The sequence below is a fragment of the Phocoena phocoena genome, chromosome 4 (assembly GCF_963924675.1).
Source record: "Phocoena phocoena chromosome 4, mPhoPho1.1, whole genome shotgun sequence".
In the NCBI taxonomy this organism is placed as follows: domain Eukaryota; kingdom Metazoa; phylum Chordata; class Mammalia; order Artiodactyla; family Phocoenidae; genus Phocoena; species Phocoena phocoena.
This window is the reverse complement of record NC_089222.1, coordinates 37,036,507-37,055,958: the sequence shown is the minus strand read 5'-3', so window position 1 is coordinate 37,055,958 and position 19,452 is coordinate 37,036,507. Positions and strand designations below refer to the sequence as shown.

General features: G+C 40.9%; 1 protein-coding gene across 2 annotated transcripts in view; it reads left to right on the top strand.

The window, feature by feature from the left end:
• Positions 1 to 19,452, top strand: part of PLCH1 (phospholipase C eta 1) — a 216,800-nt gene that overhangs the window by 167,698 nt on the left and 29,650 nt on the right. For both annotated transcript variants that reach the window (XM_065876179.1, XM_065876178.1), the window contains exons 11-12: positions 10,133 to 10,294; positions 16,208 to 16,279. In XM_065876179.1, coding sequence (XP_065732251.1) covers positions 10,133 to 10,294; positions 16,208 to 16,279 — 234 coding nt within the window. The remainder of the gene's footprint in view (positions 1 to 10,132; positions 10,295 to 16,207; positions 16,280 to 19,452) is intronic.

The window sequence follows — 19,452 nt, the reverse complement described above, 5'->3', positions numbered from 1 at the left end:
CGAACGATAATATATTAATGAAACCTCAGCCACACATTTATTTATTCTTGTGCTGTAAATCACAAAGAAGAAAAAGATCAACAGGCAGAAATATCGTTCCTTCAGCAACTCCGAGGGTTGAGAGGATGTAAGGTGAATAATTATAGCCTTTGCGTTAAGCATTCGTTATTTCACCAGCACCAGTCGGTCCGGCTTTGTATCTTTAGCCTTGTTTTGCTGACGCTGAAAGTGTTTGGGCATAACTGCCACGGTTCATTTCCTCACTGTCTCTGACTCCTCATGTGGCCCTGAGCCAGGCAAGGAAACTGATGCTTACTTATTTGGGGCATTTGTGCGACACCAGGCATGCTAGGTGCTCTTACACACTTTCTCTTTTGGATCTTTCAACACACGTGCTCCCTGCCAGGCTCTGGGTCACTTGAAACGTGTTGGGAGTTTGAGACCTGGACTTCCTTTCTCAGATTCACTTCTTTTTAAAAGAATTTTATTTATTTATTTATTTATTTATGGCTGCGTGGCACGTGGGATCTTAGTTCCCCGACCAGGGATCAAACCCTCGCCCCCAGCATTGGAAGCATAGAGTCTTACCCACTGGACCGCCAGGGAAGTCCCTCTTGGATTCACTTCTGACCTTAAGTGAAACCTACTATTGTATATTTTTCTACAGAGGGATTGTGATGCTTTATTTCCCAGATGTCCTGTAGGAATAAAGATTATTTAAAATATGATTAATTTGACTTAGGAATTTACCTTTTTCTGTAACAGTAGAAAAGGGATGACTGCAGCGCTGTATGGTGAAGTAGACACAGAATTTTGAATTGGAAGTCTTAGGTCCCACCTCAGCCACTTCATAGGCATGTGTGTTTGGACAAGGTGTTGAATCTTTCTGCCTCTGCGTCATTATGAGTAAAATTTGGCTAGTCTTTTTTTTTTTTTTTTAACTTTTTATTTTATATTGGACTATAGGTGATTAACAATGTTGTATTAGTTTCAGGTGTACAGTAAAGTGATTCAGTTATACATATAGCTATTCTTTTTCAAATTCTTTTCCCATTTAAGTTGTTACATAACATTGAGCAGAGTTCCCTGTGCTATACAGTAGGTCCTTGTTGGTTATCCACTTTATTTTATTTATTTTTTCAATTTTCTCTATAGTTTATTAATAAGTAAAAAGAAATTTTTTTTTTCTTAAAAAGGGAAGCATCATAATTTGGCTAGTCCTATTGCCTTAAAGGGTCTTGGGTGGTTCAAAGTGTTGTTACATGACAGTGCTTTGTAAGCCTTAGCACAGCATATAAAGTCTTAGTTGCTTTTTCTGTGTTTCCCGGTGCTCTTTTCTCCATGTTCATATAGGTTACTCACTCTCATAGATATTGCTTTGCTCAAGTGTTGCTCATGTTGGAATGCTTTTACCCCACTTTTTGCCAGATTATCAACTCTTATTCATACAGCCCATTGTAGAAGGTTGATTTGTGGCCAGCGAAAGATATGTCCAAGGCCTACCATCTGGTACCTATGAGTTTGACCTTATTTGGAAAAAGACTCTTTGTAGATGTAATTAGGTTAAGAATCTTGAGATGAGATCATTCTGGATTAACCGGGTGAGCCTTAAAAATCCAATGACAAGTGCTCTTATTTTCTGGGAGCAGCTCATCCTTTATTAATGTTAGGAGTGGGGACAACAGGAGAAGGCAAGGACAGGCAGAGACAAGAGTTATGTTGCCACAAGCCAAGGAGTGCTTGGTGCCACCATAAACTGGAAGAAGCAAGGAAAGGTTTTTCCCTGAGAGCCTTGGGGAGGCTGAATGTAGCACTGACAACAGCTTGACTTTATACTTCTGGCCTCTAGAACTGTGAAAAAATAAATAGCTCATCATTTTAAGCTACCAGGTTTGTGGTAACTTATTGTAGCAGCCACAGGAACCTAATACACACCTCTTTTAAGGCTCGGCTCAAGTGTCCTCTGATCCTGGAAGTCTCTCCTGCATTCCCAAGGCTGGGCGAGGTGCCCCTCCTCTGTGTGCCCATCTGTCACCCTACATGCACCTGTTGTGTAATTATGCACTGATGTGTCTGTCTCCTCTGTGACACTGAAAGTTCTATGACAGTGGGGTTGTACCTTAACAATGTTTTCACCTTGCATATAACAGCTCAATATATATTTGTTTTATGCAGAATGCTCTCAAACTCTCTCTCACCTGTATTAACTCCCCCACCAGCACTTTGGTCTTAGTGCTCCTAGTGGGAACAAATGCATCTGGCTTTCCTTTTTTTTTTTTTTCGAATTTTTGAATTTTATTTTATTTATTTTTTTATATAGCAAGTTCTCATTAGTTTTCCGTTTTATACATATTAGTGTATATATGTCAATCCCAATCTCCCAGTTCATCACACACACACACCCCACCCGCTTTCCCCCCTTGGTGTCCTTACTTTTGTTCTCTATATCAGTGTCTCAGTTTCTGCCCTGCAAACTGGTTCATCTGTACCATTTTTCTAGGTTCCACATATATGCGTTAATACACAATATTTGTTTTTCTCTTTCTGACTTACTTCACTCTGTATGACAGTCTCTAGATCCATCGACGGCTCTACAAATGACCCAATTTCGTTCCTTTTTATGGCTGAGTAATATTCCATTGTATATATGTACCACATCTTCTTTATCCAGTCGTCTGTCAATAGGCATTTAGGTTGCTTCCATGACCTGGCTATTGTAAATAGTGCTGCAGTGAACATTGGGGTGCATGTGTCTTTCTGAATTATGGTTTTCTCTGGGTATATGCCCAGTAGTGGGATTGCTGGGTCACATGGTAATTCTATTTTTAGTTTTTTAAGGAACCTCCATACTGTTCTCCATAGTGACTGTATCAATTTACATTCTCACCAACAGTGCAAGAGTGTTCCCTTTTCTCCACACTCTCTCCAGCATTTGTTGTTTGTAGATGTTCTGATGATGCCCATTCTAATTGGTGTGAGGTGATACCTTATTGTAGTTTTGATTTGCATTTCTCTAATAATTAGTGATTTTGAGCAGCTTTTCATGTGCTTCTTGGCCATTTGTATGTCTTCTTTGGAGAAATGTCTATTTAGGTCTTCTGCCCATTTTTGGATTGGGTTGTTTGTTTTTTTACTATTGAGCTGCTTGAAGTGTTTATATATTTTGGAGATTAATCCTTTGTTGATTTGTTAGCAAATATTTTCTCCCATTCTGAGGGTTGTCCTTTCATCTTGCTTGTAGTTTCCTTTGCTTTGCAAAAGCTTTGAAGTTTCATTAGGTCCCATTTGTTTAGTTTTGTTTTTATTTCCATTACTCTAGAAGGTAGATCAAAAAAGATCTTGCTGTGATTTATGTCAAAGAGTAGTCTTCCTATGTCTTCCTTTAAGAGCTTTATAGTGTCTTGTCTTACATTTAGGCCTCTAATCCATTTTGAGTTTATTTTTGTGTATGGTGTTAGGGAGTGTTCTAATTTCATTCTTTTACATGTAGCTGTCCAGTTTTCCCAGCACCACTTATACAGTGGAGAAAAGACAGTCTCTTAAATATCTTTGCCTCCTTTGTCATAGATTAGTTGACCATAGGTGTGTGGGTTTATCTCTGGGCTTTCTATCCTGTTCCATTGATCTATATTTCTGTTTTTGTGCCAGTACCATATTGTCTTGATTACTGTAGCTTTGTAGTGGAGTCTGAAGTCAGGGAGTCTGATTCCTCCAGCTATGTTTTTTTTTCCCTCAAGACTGCTTTGGGTATTCGGGGTCTTTTGTGTCTCCATACAAATTTTAAGATTTTTTGTTCTAGTTCTGTAAAAAATACCATTGGTCATTTGATAGGGATTGCACTGAACCTGTAGATTGCTTTGGGTAGTATAGTTGTTTTCACAATATTGATTCTTCCAATCCAAGAACATGGTATATCTCTCCATCTGTTGGTATCATCTTTAATTTCTTTCATCAGTGTCTTATAGTTTTCTGCATACAGGTCTTTTGTCTCCCCAGGGAGGTTTATTCCTAGGTATTTTATTCTTTTTGTTGCAGTGGTAAATGGGAGTGTTTCCTTAATTTCTCTTTCAGATTTTTCATCATTAGTGTATAGGAATGCAAGAGATTTCTGTGCATTAATTTTTTATCCTGCTACTTTACCAGATTCATTGATTAGCTCTAGTAGTTTTCTGGCGGCATCTTTAGGATTCTCTATGTATAGTATCATGGCATCTCCAAAAACTGACACTTTTACTGCTTCTTTTCCAATTTGCATTCCTTTTATTTCTTTTTCTTCTCTGATTGCCGTGGCTAGGACTTCCAAAACTATGTTGAATAATAGTGGTGAGAGTGGGTATCCTTGTCTTCTTCCTGATCTTAGAGGAAATGCTTTCAGTTTTTCACTGTTAAGAATGATGTTTGCTCTGGGTTTGTCATATATGGCCTTTACTGTGTTCAGGTAAGTTTGCTCTATGCCCACTTTCTGGATAGTTTTTATCATAAATAGGTGTTGAATTTTGTCAAAAGCTTTTTCTGCACCTATTGAGATGATTATATGGTTTTTATTCTTCAATTTGTTAATATGGTGTATCACTTTGATTGATTTGCTTATATTGAAGAATCCTTGCATCCCTGGGATAAATCCCACTTGATCATGGTGTATGATCCTTTTAACATGTTGTTGGGTTCTGTTTGCTAGTATTTTGTTGAGGAGTTTTGCATCTATATTAATCAGCGATATTGATCTGTAATTTTCTTTTTTTGTAGTATCTTTGTCTGGTTTTGGTATCAGGGTGATGGTGGCCTCATAGAATGAGTTTGGGAGTGTTCCTTCCTCTGCAATATTTTGGAAGAGTTTGAGAAGGATGGGTGTTAGCTCTTCTCTAAATGTTTGATAGAATTCCCCTGTGAAGCCATCTGGACCTGGACTTTTGTTTGTTGGAAGATTTTTAATCACAGTTTCAATTTCGTTACTTGTGATTGGTTTGTTTATATTTTCTCTTTCTTCCTGGTTCAGCCTTGGAATGTTATACCTTTCCAAGCATTTGCCCATTTCTTTGAAGTTGTCCATTTTTTTCCCATAGAGGTGCTTGTAGTAGTCTCCTAGGATGCTTTGTATGTCTGTGGTGTCTGTTGTAACTTCTCCTTTTTCATTTCTAATTTTATTGATTTGAGTCCACTCCCTCTTTTTTTGATGAGTCTAGCTAATGGTTTGTTTGGTTTTTTTTTTTTTGGCGGTACGTGGGCCTCTCACTGTTGTGGCCTCTCCCGTTGCAGAGCACAGGCTCTGGACACTCAGGCTCAGTGGCCATGGCTCACAGGCCCAGCCGCTCTGCGGCATGTGGGATCTTCCCAGACTGGGACACGAACCTGTGTCCCCTGCATCGGCAGGCGGAATCTCAGCCACTGCGCCACCAGGGAAGCCCCTAGCTAATGGTTTATCAATTTTGTTTATCTTCTCAAAAAACCAACTTTTAGTTTTATTGATCTTTGCTATTGTTTTCTTTGTTTCTATTTCATTTATTTCTGCTCAGATCTTTATGATTTTTTTCCTTTGGCTAACTTGGGGTTTGGTTTGTTCTTCTTTCTCTAATTCCTTTAGGTGTAAGGTTAGATTGTTTATTTGAGGTTTTTCTTGTTTCTTGAGGTAGGCTTGTATTGCTATAAACTTCCCTCTTAGAACTGTGTTTGCTGCATCCCATAGGTTTTGGATCGTCATGTTTTCATTGTCATTTGTCTCTAGGTATTTTTTTATTTCCTCTTTGGTTTCTTCAGTGATCTCTTGGTTATTTAGTAACGTATTGTTTAGCCTCCATGTGTTAGTGTTTTTTACGTTTTTTCCCTGTAATTGATGTCTAGTCTCATAGTGTTGTGGTCAGAAAAGATGCTTGATAAGATTTCAGTTTTCTTAAATTTACTGAGGCTCGATTTGTGACCCAAGATGTGATCTATCCTGGAGAATGTTCCGTGCGCACTTGAGAAGAAAGTGTAATCTGCTGTTTTTGGATGGAATGTCTTAGAAATATCAATTAAATCTATCTGGTCTATTGTGTCATTTAAAGCTTGTGTTTCCTTACTAATTTTGTTTGGATGATCTGTCCATTGGTGTAAGTGAGGAGTTAAAATCCCCCACTCTTACTGTGTTACTGTCGATTTCCTCTCTTATAGCTGTTAGTAGTTGCCTTATGTATTGAGGTGCTCCTATGTTGGGTGCATATATATTTATAATTGTTATATCTTCTTCTTGGATTGATCCCTTGATCATTATGTAGTGTCCTTCCTTGTCTCTTGTAACATTCTTTATTTTAAAGTCTATTTTATCTGATATGAGTATTGCTACTCCAGCTTTCTTTTGGTTTCCATTTGCATGGAATATCTTTTTTCATCCCATCACTTTCAGTCTGTATGTGTCCCTATGTCTGAAGTGGGTCTCTTGTAGACAGCATATATATATGGGTCTTGTTTTTGTATCCATTCAACAAGCCTGTGTCTTTTGGTTGGAGCATTTAGTCCATTCACGTTTAAGGTAATTATTGATATGTATTTTCCTGTTACCATTTTCTTAATTGTTTTGGGTTTGTTTTTGTAGATCCTTTTCTTCTCTTATGTTTCCCACTTAGAGAAGTTCCTTTAGCATTTGTTGTTGAGCTGGTTTGGTGGTGCTGAATTCTCTTAGCTTTTGCTTGTTGTAAAGCTTTTAATTTCTCTATCGAATCTGAATGACATACTTGCCAGCTAGAGTAATCCTGGTGGTAGGTTCTTCCCTTTCATCACTTTAAATATGTCATACCACTCCCTTCTGGCTTGTAGACTTTCTGCTCAGAAATCAGCTGTCAACCTTATGGGAGTTCCCTTCTATGTTATTGATTTGTTTTTCCCTTGTTGCTTTCAACAATTTTTCTTTGTCTTTAAGTTTTACCAGTTTCATTACTCTGTGTCTCAGCGTGTTTCTCCTTGGGTTTTTCCTATATGGGTCTCTCTGGACTTCCTAGACTTGGGTGTCTGTCTATTTCCTTTCCCATGTTGGGAAGTTTTCAGCTATAATCTTTTCACATATTTTCTCAGGTCCTTTCTCTCTCTCTTCTCCTCCTGGGACCCCTATAATGCAAATGTTGTTGCGTTTAATGTTGTCCCAGGGGTCTCTTAGGCTGTCTTCATTTCTTTTCATTCTTTTTTCTTTATTCTTTTCCACAGCAGTGAATTCCACCATTTTGTCTTCCACGTCACTTATCCAGTCTTCTGCCTCAGTTATTCTGCTATTGGTTCCTTCTAGTGTATTTTTCATTTCAGTTATTATATTGTTCATCTCCGTTTGTTTTTTCTTTAATTCTTCTAGGTCTTTGTTAAACATTTCTTTCATCTTCTTGATCTTTGCCTCCATTCTTTTTCTGAGGTCCTGGATTATCTTCACTATCATTATTCTGAATTCTTTTTCTAGAAGTTTGCCTATCTCCACTTCATTTAGTTGTTTTTCTGAGGTTTTATCTTGTTCCTTCATCTGATACATAGCCCTCTGTCTTTTCATCTTGTCTGTCTTTCTGTGAATGTGGTTTTTGTTCCACAGGCTGCAGGGTTGTAGTTCTTCTTGCTTCTGCTCTCTGCCCTCTGGTGGATGAGGCTATCTAAGAGGCTTGTGAAAGTTTCCTGATGTGAGGGACTAGTGGTGGGTAGAGCTGACTGTTGCTCTGGTGGGCAGAGCTCAGTAAAACTTTAATCCACTTGTCTGCTGAGGCTGGGGGCTGGGTTCCCTCCCTGTTGGTTGTTTGGCCTGAGGCCACCCAACACTGGAGCCTATGTGGGCTCTTTGGTGGTGCTAATGGTGGACTCTGGGAGGGCTCACACCAAGGAGCATTTCCCAGAGCTTCTGCTGCCAGTGTCCTTGTCCCCACGGTGAGACACAGCCACCCCCTGCCTCTGTAGGAGACCCTCCAACACTAGCAGTTAGGTCTGGTTCAGTCTCCTATGGGGTCACTGCTCCTTCGGCTGGGTCCTGATATGCATACTACTTTGTGTGTGCCCTCCAAGAGTGGAGTCTCTGTTTCCCCCAGTCCTGTCGAAGTCCTGCAATCAAATCCTGCTAGGCTTCAAAGTCTGATTCTCTAAGAATTCCTCCTCCTGTTGCTGGACCGCCAGGTTATGAAGCCTTACGTGGGGCTCAGAACCTTCACGCCAGTGGTAGGACTTCTGTGGTGTAAGTGTTCTCCAGTTTGTGAGTCACCCACCCAGCAGTTATAGGAGTTGATTTTATTGTGATTGAGTCCCTCCTGCCATCTCATTGTGCCTTCTCCTTTGTCTTTGGATGTGGGGTATCTTTTTTTGGTGAGTTCCAGTGTCTTCCTGTCGATTATTTTTCAGCAGTTAGTTGTGTTTCCAGTGCTCTCTGCTCTCACAAGAGGGAGTGAGAGCATGTCCTTCTACTCCGCCATCTTGAACCAATCCTCACATCTGGCTTTTCATTTGTAAGGTATCTTTTCTCTTTCTGTATATGCTGCCTGGTTACTGTTATTTCTAAAATGTACCTCAGGCACTTGTCTACCCAGAGACTCTCAGCGACTCCACACCTCTTGACTTCTTGCTTTCAGGCACCTCCACAACCTGTTCCCAAAGTACTTTTCCAACTTTATCTGCCGCTACCCCGCTTCATGAACTTCTGCTCCAGGAAAATGAATCTGTTCCTATGTTTACAAAACACGCTTTGCTAATGTAAAAACCTTTGCTAGAGTGATGGATGACATCTCTTCATCACTGTTGAAGTTTTAGTTACCATACAGAGTCCCCCCTGTTCTTTGAGGTCTTCCTGGTCACTCAGGCAGAAATGCCGTGTTCCTTCTCAGAACCACTGTTGTGCTGGTCATTTGTGCTTTTGCAGGCAGCTGTGTGGACCTGGGTAGGATATTTGGGGACATGCCTTTGTTAGCCTAATGGGATCTTTGCTCCTGATGTCAAAGGCCAGCTCTTTTCCACCTTTGCGTCTCCTGCAGGACCTGAGGGCCTCCAGTGAAGTGGAGTGCCTCATTCACTGGGTATATTAAAGATATTCATGCATGTGATATTAATACAGGGAAATTCAATAACCTGTTCTGATGTAGCTTTTTTTTTTCCAGTTTCCCTTTGTATCTATATTGCTTTGCTCTTATGAGATTTTGTGAAAATGAATGCATTACTGAAAAACTGCCCATTCTCTTATTTAAATATAATGACCTCTTAGTAACAAATTTGCAAGTGGAAAAATGGATCTTAAACTTTTGGTGAGGACTAGGGGCATTGTTCTGGTGGAGGAGCACCCCTTCCTTGCTTTTGGGTGGGTTGGCCTTTGGCAAGTGGCTGAAGAGTTTATGGAAGGGTGTTGGACATAGCGGGAGGGAGTTGAGAAGGGGAGAAGCAGTGAACAGAGCCTGGGCCGTTAGTTTCAGGTAGAACAAGCGGGCCAAAAACCTGCACTAAGCAGACTTCTAGGAAATCTGGGTCCCTTGATCACTTAAACATTGTGTAAATTATCTCCTGGACACAGGCAGAGCTTTGTTATCCAAAACACTTGAAATTAGTTGTGATCTTAAGGTAATTACAGTGCTGAGTCAAGGCACAAGTCAGTACTGAATTCCCTCCAATTACATAGTGGGGCAGAGATAGGAAAGACATTTTATCTCAGAATAATCCTCCTTTCCAAAGATTTCCATAGCACTTTTTCCCCTTCAGTGAAGGAAGTGATTTGTTCTAAATAGTATAGTCTTGTTCAAATTTCCCTGTGTAGGTACAGAAAACTTATTCTCCCAAAACTTTCCTTGGCCTTCCCTCTAGTGAAAGTGTAAAGTAGTGTGGGGAGAAGGACTTAGGAGCCCTGAGTTGGAATCCTGCCTCAGTTCTTTGCTAGCTTTGTAACCTTGATCAACTTATTTCTCTAAACATCAGATTCTGTGTCTCTGAAATGGGAATGATAATAAGACTATAGGGTTGTTAAAGGTTGAATGCAGTCATGGTCATCATTATTTTATGGGATTGGTGGAGGGCTGGTGGGAGAAGGACAAAAAGCTTAACTTCTTACAGGTAATTGAGAGAGAAATTATAGCAGCAAGGTTGGCTTGAGTGAAGGCTGTGTTCTAAGTGATTCTGTGTTCCTTAAGGGAAATTATTTCCACTGTTTAATTCTTCGCAGAATAACGGGACCACTGAGCATCAGGTGGAATCTTTCATAAGGAAAAAACTGGAGTCGCTGTTAAAAGAATCTCAAATTCGAGACAAGGAAGATCCTGATAGTTTCACAGTGAGGGCACTACTGAAGGCCACGCATGAAGGCTTAAATGCACACCTGAAGCAGGTATACATTTCCCTCTTGTACTTGTCCTTCAACAGGAAAAAGAAAGCACCTCATGCTTTGTTTCTGATCATTTGTCATTTGTGGAAGGCTTCTCCAGTTTCTTCCATTTCTATCCTCATATTGCTGGAAAAATGAGAATCTCCTCCTGAAAAATGGAGAGAAATAGTGAATAATAGATTAAAGTGCATGGGTGGGTGTAGAAATGATTCATATACTCCTTCACTGGCACCCTCAGGACAAAGCCCAGTGCCCCTGCATTCATCTTCCCCACTTGTGCTCAGGTGAGGGTGGGGACTCATTCAGGCGACCTCCATGCCCTGTTGATCACACCTTCTGAGTGTGTCTGTCTGTCCACTTCTTCTCCACGGCTGTGTCCTAATTCAGGCCAATGTCAACTCTCACTTAGATTTCTCTTGCCCTCTTTAAATCTAACCTTCACTCTGAAATCAGCATGATGTTTTAAAAATGCAAATCTGATCGTGTCACTCCGCTGTTCAAAATTTTTCAGTGGCTTCCTATTATGCTTGGGATAAATTGCAAACTAACTGGGCTTTCAAGGACCTGCATAATTCCATCCTTGCCTACCTCTCCTGTCTCAGATCTCCCCATTTTCCCTGTCACACCACCACCCACGACGTCACACCAGCCACAACCATCTAAATGCCACGGTCTTCCTCACATTCCATTTTCTCTGCCTGGAACACTCCATTTCCACATCTACTCTAGCTAACTCCTACTTAGGCTTTTAAATTCCAGCATCCATGTGGTATTCTAAATGAGTCCTGCCTTGACCCGTAGGTTAGGTTAGCTATCCCTTTTATATTGTTGATGGTAGCCTGTTATATCTTCTTTTTTCAAGAAGTTTTTTTTTTTCCTACACATTTGCATTTATTTGTTCAATATCTGTCTTCTCAACTAGACTGTAGATTCTCTGAAGGCAGGAATCATGTCAGTCTTGATAACCATTGTTTTCCTGACTTGTATAGTGCCTGGGCCTTAGTATGACCTTCATATATAGTTGCTGAGTGAATGAATGGTTTGGGCTCTGGCGGAGGTTTTTATTCTGCTTTCTAATAAAAATATCATAAATGGACAAGGAAGAGGGATAGTGGGTTTGCTGACGTTATCATGGCAGGACATTGAGGGCATTTATTCTGGACCAGAGGAGATCCACGTGGTCCCTGGCTTAGCTGATAGCAGCCTCCCCTGCTACTGCCGCCTATCCTCCAGGGCTCAGAGCTCCCCAGGCAGAGGGAAGATCATCATTTTTGGACCTGAGCAACCACTCAGCTTTGGTGGTTACTTTCTAGACTCTACAGAAGTCCAGCCATTCAAACGCCTGGCTGTTTCTCAGGTCTGTTTAGTTTCCAAACATAGAAAACCTAATTCAAAATGGCTTAAATAATGAAGAAAGGCGTTCGGGTAGGTAAGTGGCAAGTTCATTTGCAGAGTGGCCTTCAAGGTGGGCTTAATTCAGAGGCTCAGCAGGGTCATCAAAGACCTGTCTTTCTGTTCTACCTACCACGTGATTAGCATCATCCCATGTTGGTTCCCCCTCTCCTGGTGGTTGCAGGGTGACTGCCAACAGGCCCCTGAGCTGTGTGTTTCTTGGTCCAAGTACAGAGAGAGTGAGACGGTGTATGTGCCTCATCCAACAAACCGGAGTTCGTGCTGAGCTCTGGTTGGGCATCTTAGCTCATGTGCCCACCCCTGAGTTGATCCCCGTGGTGGCCTTGCATATGTGTCCTTCTTGGAACAGTAATTTGGCAAGGGCGTAGGATACCACTGGCTTGCTGATGCCACTGAGAACTTACCCCTGGAACTGGCACCAAGGTCTGCCCCTCTGAAAATGCATTCTGCCCCTGCATGCTGGAGGGGCAGAATGGAATGTTGGGAGACAACCAAAATGTCATTTACAGCATTACTGCCCTTACAGTTTATCATAGAATTTTGAATTTTCTTGAACATTTCTATAAATACCAGTTAGCCTCTCCCTTTCCTCCCTGACCCTCCAGCCTCTTAGTTTAAACCACACAAATGTCTGTAAAATCACACTCGGTTAACCCGGCTTGATTTCTGCTTCTTGTCCCTGGTGAACTCTCTTTGGCTAATCTGGGCCAGTCATTTCCCCTTATGCTTTTGGAGAAGTCTTTGCTTGCTCCATCCTAGATCATTCCAACTGGAAAGACAACAGCAGGTCTTGGGGATTTTTGAAGAAACAAATCAAGACCATCTTTCTTTTTCTGGAAGAGATTCTAATGGTAATTTCCCTATCAGGTAAGATGGTAAGGGACTTCAAATTTCAGAGATGTAGTAGGACAAAACTCCTCCTCCTTTTTCTTAGTTTTTACTCTCCCTTAAACCTGGGTGACTGCAAGAATGTATCAGACTTGCAGAAAGTAAATGGAGCCTGCAACTTTAATAAACTGGACTATGAAGTGTTAAGGTTTTTAACCCTGCTGTTGTGTTAGTTTTTAAAGTATGGTTTTGGTTCAGTGGCAAGCAAAGACAAGTTACTGTTGAGACAAGTCCATCTGTGTCAGATACATAGGCACATGTAGAGCCAAGGCTGAGAATGTGCTGTGGGGTTCAGGACAGCTCATCACTTCCGCTCCTTTCCCTCCTGAATCGTCACTCAGCAGTGCAGTACTGTGTGCTACTGGTGCCAGCTTTTTCCTGGAGATCTCCGAAGTAAAATAAAAATGAAATTCTCATCCTTCACACTGGAAGAACTTAGTAGAAGGATGCCTGCCTTCTTTAGAGTTCTGAATTCACTTCTTTGTTTACATCCCAGCTACAGCCATCTGGGTAGCCTTAATTATTCCTAACATGAACTTTTGCACCTCTCCTGCTGTCCCGCTCCCTCCAGTCTCTCATTTATACCACTACCATAGCGATATTTCAGAAACATGCATCTGATCACATCATTCTCCTATTTTAAACCATTCAAATGCTCTTCATAGTTTGGAGGATAAAGCTCAAATTGAAAGCTATAGCCCAAAAGATCCTTTCTCCATCATCTGACCCCAGCTCTGATTTGTCCATTAATGTGCGTGTGTACAGTACAAATACACAACCCAACCCCTGCCTTTCTTTGTTTCCTGGAAAGTGCCATGTTCCTGGCACTTGGCCTTTGTGTTTGCTTTTTCCTCGCACACTTCCTCTTCCTCACTTCACGTAGATAATGTCTACCTGTCTTCTGGCTTCAGCTTTTGTAACATGTCCCCTTAGAAGTCCTCCTCGATCCTCAAGTCTAGGTAGATGGCCTTCCCGTGCCCTCAGGCAGTACCCTGAACTTTCCCCATCATAGTCTTATTATAGTGTGTTATGATCGTTTGTCTCCATCATAAGAGTGCAAGCCCAGGGAGGACAAAGTCTACATCTCTCTTGCTTGCTGTCTCCCTTGTATTCATGTTGAGTTCCTGGCACAGTGTTTGATCCATGGATTCAATGAAAGATGCAGTGCTGATGCTCAAGGAGAGGTCAAGTTGGGGAGAGATATCTGTGTGTATTCCTCTGGTACATAAAGAAGGAGTGTAGAGTGGGGGAGGGAGAGAAAGCCAGAGAGGAGACAGAACTACACAGAATCCCTGTTTTATCACCAACTAGCTTTGTAACTTTGGGCATATTATCTAACTTCACTATACTTCTGTTTTTCTTATCTGCAAAACTAGGATTTTAATTATACTTATCTCCAGGGATGGTTGTATATATTAAGTGAGAATATATGTAATACACTTAGCATAATCCTTGGGGCATAGCAGGTGCCTATTAAAATGGATGACCTTATACCTCAACTTGCTTGGGGCAACCTCGCTTTATACCTATTGTCCCAGCGTAATTATTAAAGGTGCCTGATTTCACTCTTTTTTTAAAAAAAAATAAATTTATTTATTTTATGTATTTATTTTTGGCTGCGTTGGGTCTTCGTTGCTGCTAGCGGGCTTTCTCTAGTTGTGGTGAGCGGGGGCTACTCTTCGTTGCAGTGTGCAGGCTTCTCACTGCGGTGACTTCTCTTGTTGTGGAGCATGGGCTCTAGGCGCTCGGGCTTCTGTAGTTGTGGCACACGGGCTCAGTAGTTGTGGCTCACGGGCTCTAGAGCACAGGCTCAGTAGTTGTGGTGCATGGGCTTAGTAGCTCCATGGCATGTGGGATCTTCCCAGACCAGGGCTCGAACCGTGTCCCCTGCATTGGCAGGCGGATTCTTAACCACTGAGCCACCAAGGAAGTCCCCATTTCACTCTTAAGAGTCCTGTTTTGGACAATAGATGACATGGTCTCCCTACTAATAGATGAGCTACTAGAACTGGAGAGGAACTCAGAGGTTAATTGGTCCATTCCTCCCCCATGTCACAGATAAGAGGACTGAGGTCAAGAAGTGGGTGTTTACCCCAGAGGAGCAAGTCTTTAGCACAGAGTGTGTGCTGGAATCTCCTATGTTTTGCTTCACCTATTAATCCCTCTCTTTCCATCTGATTCTGAGTACCAGGGTATTTCTTATGTGTTCAGCTTCTGTTTCCCATCAATGTATTGATGTATATAATTTCCTGCTTAGACTTAAATCCATCAGAGAGACTCTCATTCACCTTAAAACACCGTTTCAATTCTCTGTTCTTCAGACTGAATAAGCCTAGTTTTGTAAAACTTTTCTAATAGGTTAAAAATGATCTTTTAAATCACCTTAAAAAAAAAAAAAAAGAGATGGGGGACCTGAGGCTACATGGTGACAGAACTGGGTCTCCTAACTTGAAGAGCAGTGTTACTTCTATTACCATATCTTACTACTTTCTTAATTCTAGGGTTTTTGAATAGTTAATGATCAGCTTTAATTGATCTTCAAAGGCAGTCAAGGTATATAAACCAGTCAACTAAAATTACCCTGTAAACCTGCCACCCACCCTCCTCCACTATTTTCTGAACTGCCTTTTCCCCAACCCAGTTCTCACTGCTCCCCCTCCCCATCCCGCATTGTATCTTTGATTAGTTTCTATGGATATATGTAGATGCTCTTCCTGACCTTTTGATTTCGGGTGGTTTTGCTCACCTACATTTATTCCATTTATGAGATTATCTCTGTTCAGCTGAAAGTCCTGGGAGGGCGGGGCCTATTGGTCTCCTCTTACATCATGTAATTAGCAGTGAATCACCTAATACATATTTTTAGGGGTGACGATTGGAAAAAGAGTCTAAACCCTTTTAGCAGAGTGGTCTTTTTTTTTTTTTTTTTTTTCTGTTCCCTAGAATAAAGAGATCTCTAGCCTGGAAAATTAATTCACATGAGGAGGAATTCAGAATCTACAATACATCTTTCCTGTGCTCACTACAGAGGGAATGATTTTAATGAACAGATAAGCTCTGCTGCAGTTTACTTAAAGAAAAACAATCTTATTGCCTCATAGATATACTTGGATTTTATTTGTTTTTAATGTTTCCAAATTCTAAATAGTAATTAAGTGATCAGTCTGATTAGTTGTTTTTAGTCAACTGAATTGGCTGTTAATGACTTGTGGCCATTTTTCAAAATTAAATCTACTTTTAACTGAAGATGATTTATTCCCCCTCAGGGCATTGAAAAGAATACATCCTGTGCTGTAGAGAGCCTTGTGAACAGGCACTAGAGAGGCCTGCACACCTGGGCATTACTGAGAGGTCCTTGACCCCAGCTTTGGGGAGCTGTTGGCAGCTACCATCTCCTGATGGTGCCCAGGTCTCTCTGTGCAGCATCCCCCCTCTCTCATGGCAGACACAGCCACCTTCAGGGAAGTGGAGGGTAGAGCAGGAGGAAATGAGCAGGACCTGCCGGCTGCCCACCTAGAGATGGAAGGAGAGAGGGACTCCATGCCCTTCCACCAGAACTAAGGAGAAAACAAAAGCAAAGAAGAAAAATAGTCATATTATGCTTTATTTACTCAGCATCCAGATGTGAAGGAAAGTGGAAAGAAAACACACGGACGATCCCTCATGACCAACTTCGGAAAACATAAGGTATGAATTAAGGAAGATAACTGTGCATAATTCAGGTAATTTAAAGAGTCTAGAGGGTGACAGGAGACTATCATCATGACCTTGGAATAACTGCAGATTTCTCAAAGAGGACCCCAGAAAAGGAAAAAATTGATAAACTATTTTATAATTTAAGAACTCCTGTTCATCAGAAGTATCAAAGAGCAAATAGCATACTGGGAAAGAATATTTTCAATATTCTGTACAAGTCCACAAAGGATTTCTTTCCTGAATACATAAAGAATTCCTATAAATCAATAAAGAAGGCACACTAATTTTTTTTTTTTTTTTGGCGGTATGTGGGCCTCTCACTGTTGTGGCCTCTCCCGTTGTGGAGCACAGGCTCCAGACGCGCAGGCTCAGCGGCCATGGCTCACGGGCCCAGCCGCTCCGCGGCATGTGGGATCTTCCCAGACCGGGGCACGAACCCGTGTCCCCTGCATCGGCAGGCGGACTCTCAACCACTGCGCCACCAGGGAAGCCCAGCACACTAATTTTTAAAAAACAAGCAAAAGGCTTAAATGAATTTCACAGCAGGAGATATCCAAGTGGCTAATATGGAAAAGGTTCTCCCCCTTATCAGTCCTCTGGGAAATGCAAACTAAAATGATGATGAGATTCCGTGTACACCCACCACAACAGCAAACATAAAGAGATTGACAACAGCATGTGTTAGTGAGGATGCTGGGCAACTTGAACTCTCATCAGCTGCTAATGGGAACCTGCCTTTGTGCAGCTACTTCCACACACTGTTTCACAGTACCAACTAAAGCCGCTCTATGAACCATGTCTTATCAGTTCCATTGTTAGGTGTGTGTCATGAGACAAACAACGATATTTACAGGGGCATTAGTTGCAATACTACAAACAGGAGACAGTTCAAACGTCCATCAGCATTAGAAAGAATAAAAATGGTGGCGTATTCACATAAGGGAATATTTATCAGCAATGAGAATGACAAAATTACAACTACATGCAATAGTGTGATCTTTGTAAACATGACATTGAGCAAAAGAAGCCAGACCCAAGAGAGTACATACAGTTTGAGTCCATTTATATGAAGCTCAAAAACAGGCCAAAAAAAGTCTATGGGATAAAAGTCAGGATAGTAGTTACCTTTGGGGAGAAGGTGATGACCAAACAGGAGAATCTGAAGGCTTTGGGGCAGATAATATTCCATTTCCTCATTTGGGTGGTTTCACTTTGTGGAAAGCCATCATGCTGTACACTTACGATTCCTGTGCTTTTCTAAGTGTATGCTTTACCTTCAATAAAAAGGTAAAACATGTTAAACAAGAAGTCAGTCACTGGGTGATGAACTTTATGCATGAGGTTTCTCCAAGGCCATTTCTTGTACTTTAATTAATGTTGTATCTGGAATTTCCTGCCCCATCAATAAGGTAATTTATTGAAAGGTTGGACAAAATAGCCATAATAAACTGAAAACAACCAAAATGTTCTCCCATAAAGACTGCTTAAGTAAATCATGATTCATTCACACAATGGCCAATTATGCAGCCATTAAAAGATGATCACTCTGGGCTTCCTTGGTGGCGCAGTGGTTGAGAGTCCGCCTGCCAATGCATGGGACACGGGTTCGTGCCCCGGTCCGGGAAGATCCCACATGCCGCGGAGCAGCTGGGCCCGTGAGCCATGGCCGCTGAGCCTGCGCGTCCGGAGCCTGTGCTCCACAACGGGAGAGGCCACGACAGTGAGAGGCCCGCGTACCGCAAAAAAAAAAAAAAAAAAAAAAAAAAAAAGATCACTCTGACGAGCTCAACATGCAAAACATTAAATAAAAAAGTAAGATGAAAAACTGATTATGTCGTATGTTAACTGTGATAAGATGTGTCAAAACTGTATGTAAAGAAAATATATCATCATTTCTCCAAATATCTATCATTGGCGATTCATTACTTATTTCTACTTTCTGCATTTTATATTTTTAAATGAACCTGGGAAAGACAGATTTATTATTGTAACACCTCAAATTACTAACTATATGCGGAATTGGAGAATATTTCTTTTCTTGATTACAACCACTCATTTAAATTAAAATTATTTTCCAAAATAAAGCTTTTAGGGAGTACCTTTGCTAGTATAGAATTAGAATTTATTATGTCTCAAGTCATAAGAGTGAATGTTTACAAGACTATTTGCAGGTTATTTAAATAAGTATTAATAGTATTTTAAATTGAAAGTTAATATTATGTGGTTTACAGAATGACTTTCCATGTCATCTCATTTAATCATCACAAAAATAATAATCCTTTAGGACAGATGTTTTTGTCCTACCCTTTAAAAAAGCACAATAGGAAGCTTGAGAGATTAGCCAATTTATCAGCTTGGTGAGAGGCCAATCTGGAACATGAGATCATCAGATGCCTGGGTCCACGCCATGTGCACTGAAGTTCTCAAGGCATAAATAAGACGTAAAAATGTTCTAGACTAAATTGGCGCCTTGCCGTCAGTGCAGTAGAGTTGAATGTATTTATGCCAACAGGGTAGTTTGAATTTTTTTATTTGTTGAGAATGAGAAAATCTAGAAGTTGATTTGGTTCCCATGGTAATGTGGGGATGGAGTCCCTTTCCTTTTCTAAGCCATGTTCCCAAAATGTCCGGGGTACTCTGTCTAAAAGTCTTACCTTTGTTTGTAGAAGCTGTAATTTTGGTGGCAAGTTTTTCTGTAGTTACTAGGGCCCCTCCCTATCATTTGGATTGTTGAGGTGTGTGTTGCCAAATATTGGGGTTATCTCCAATGTGGTGGGGCTGAAAGTGTATCATTCCTAAGAGGTTTTATGTCTAACAGCTAATCTGTCCAAAGACACCAGGTTAGTCCTACAGTCTTTCAGCCTGACTCCTGTAGGTAACAATTTTCATTCTGCTCTAGAAATTAAGATGGGTCAAAGTCTCAAATGAACAGTTTGATTTAGATGGGTTTTTGAATGCATACTGAACAAAAGCAGGAGTGGTAGTTATTCATTTAAAAATTACTACTTGTCTTTTTTATCAAATCTGCCTTTTATAAGTAAGTCAAAAGGAATAGTGAGCTTCCTATATAAGAGGACACTTTATCCCTTATAATCATTTAAATAGATATTACAACTTTAACCCTACCCCTCACAGAGACCTTCAATGCATGACTAATAGTCTAA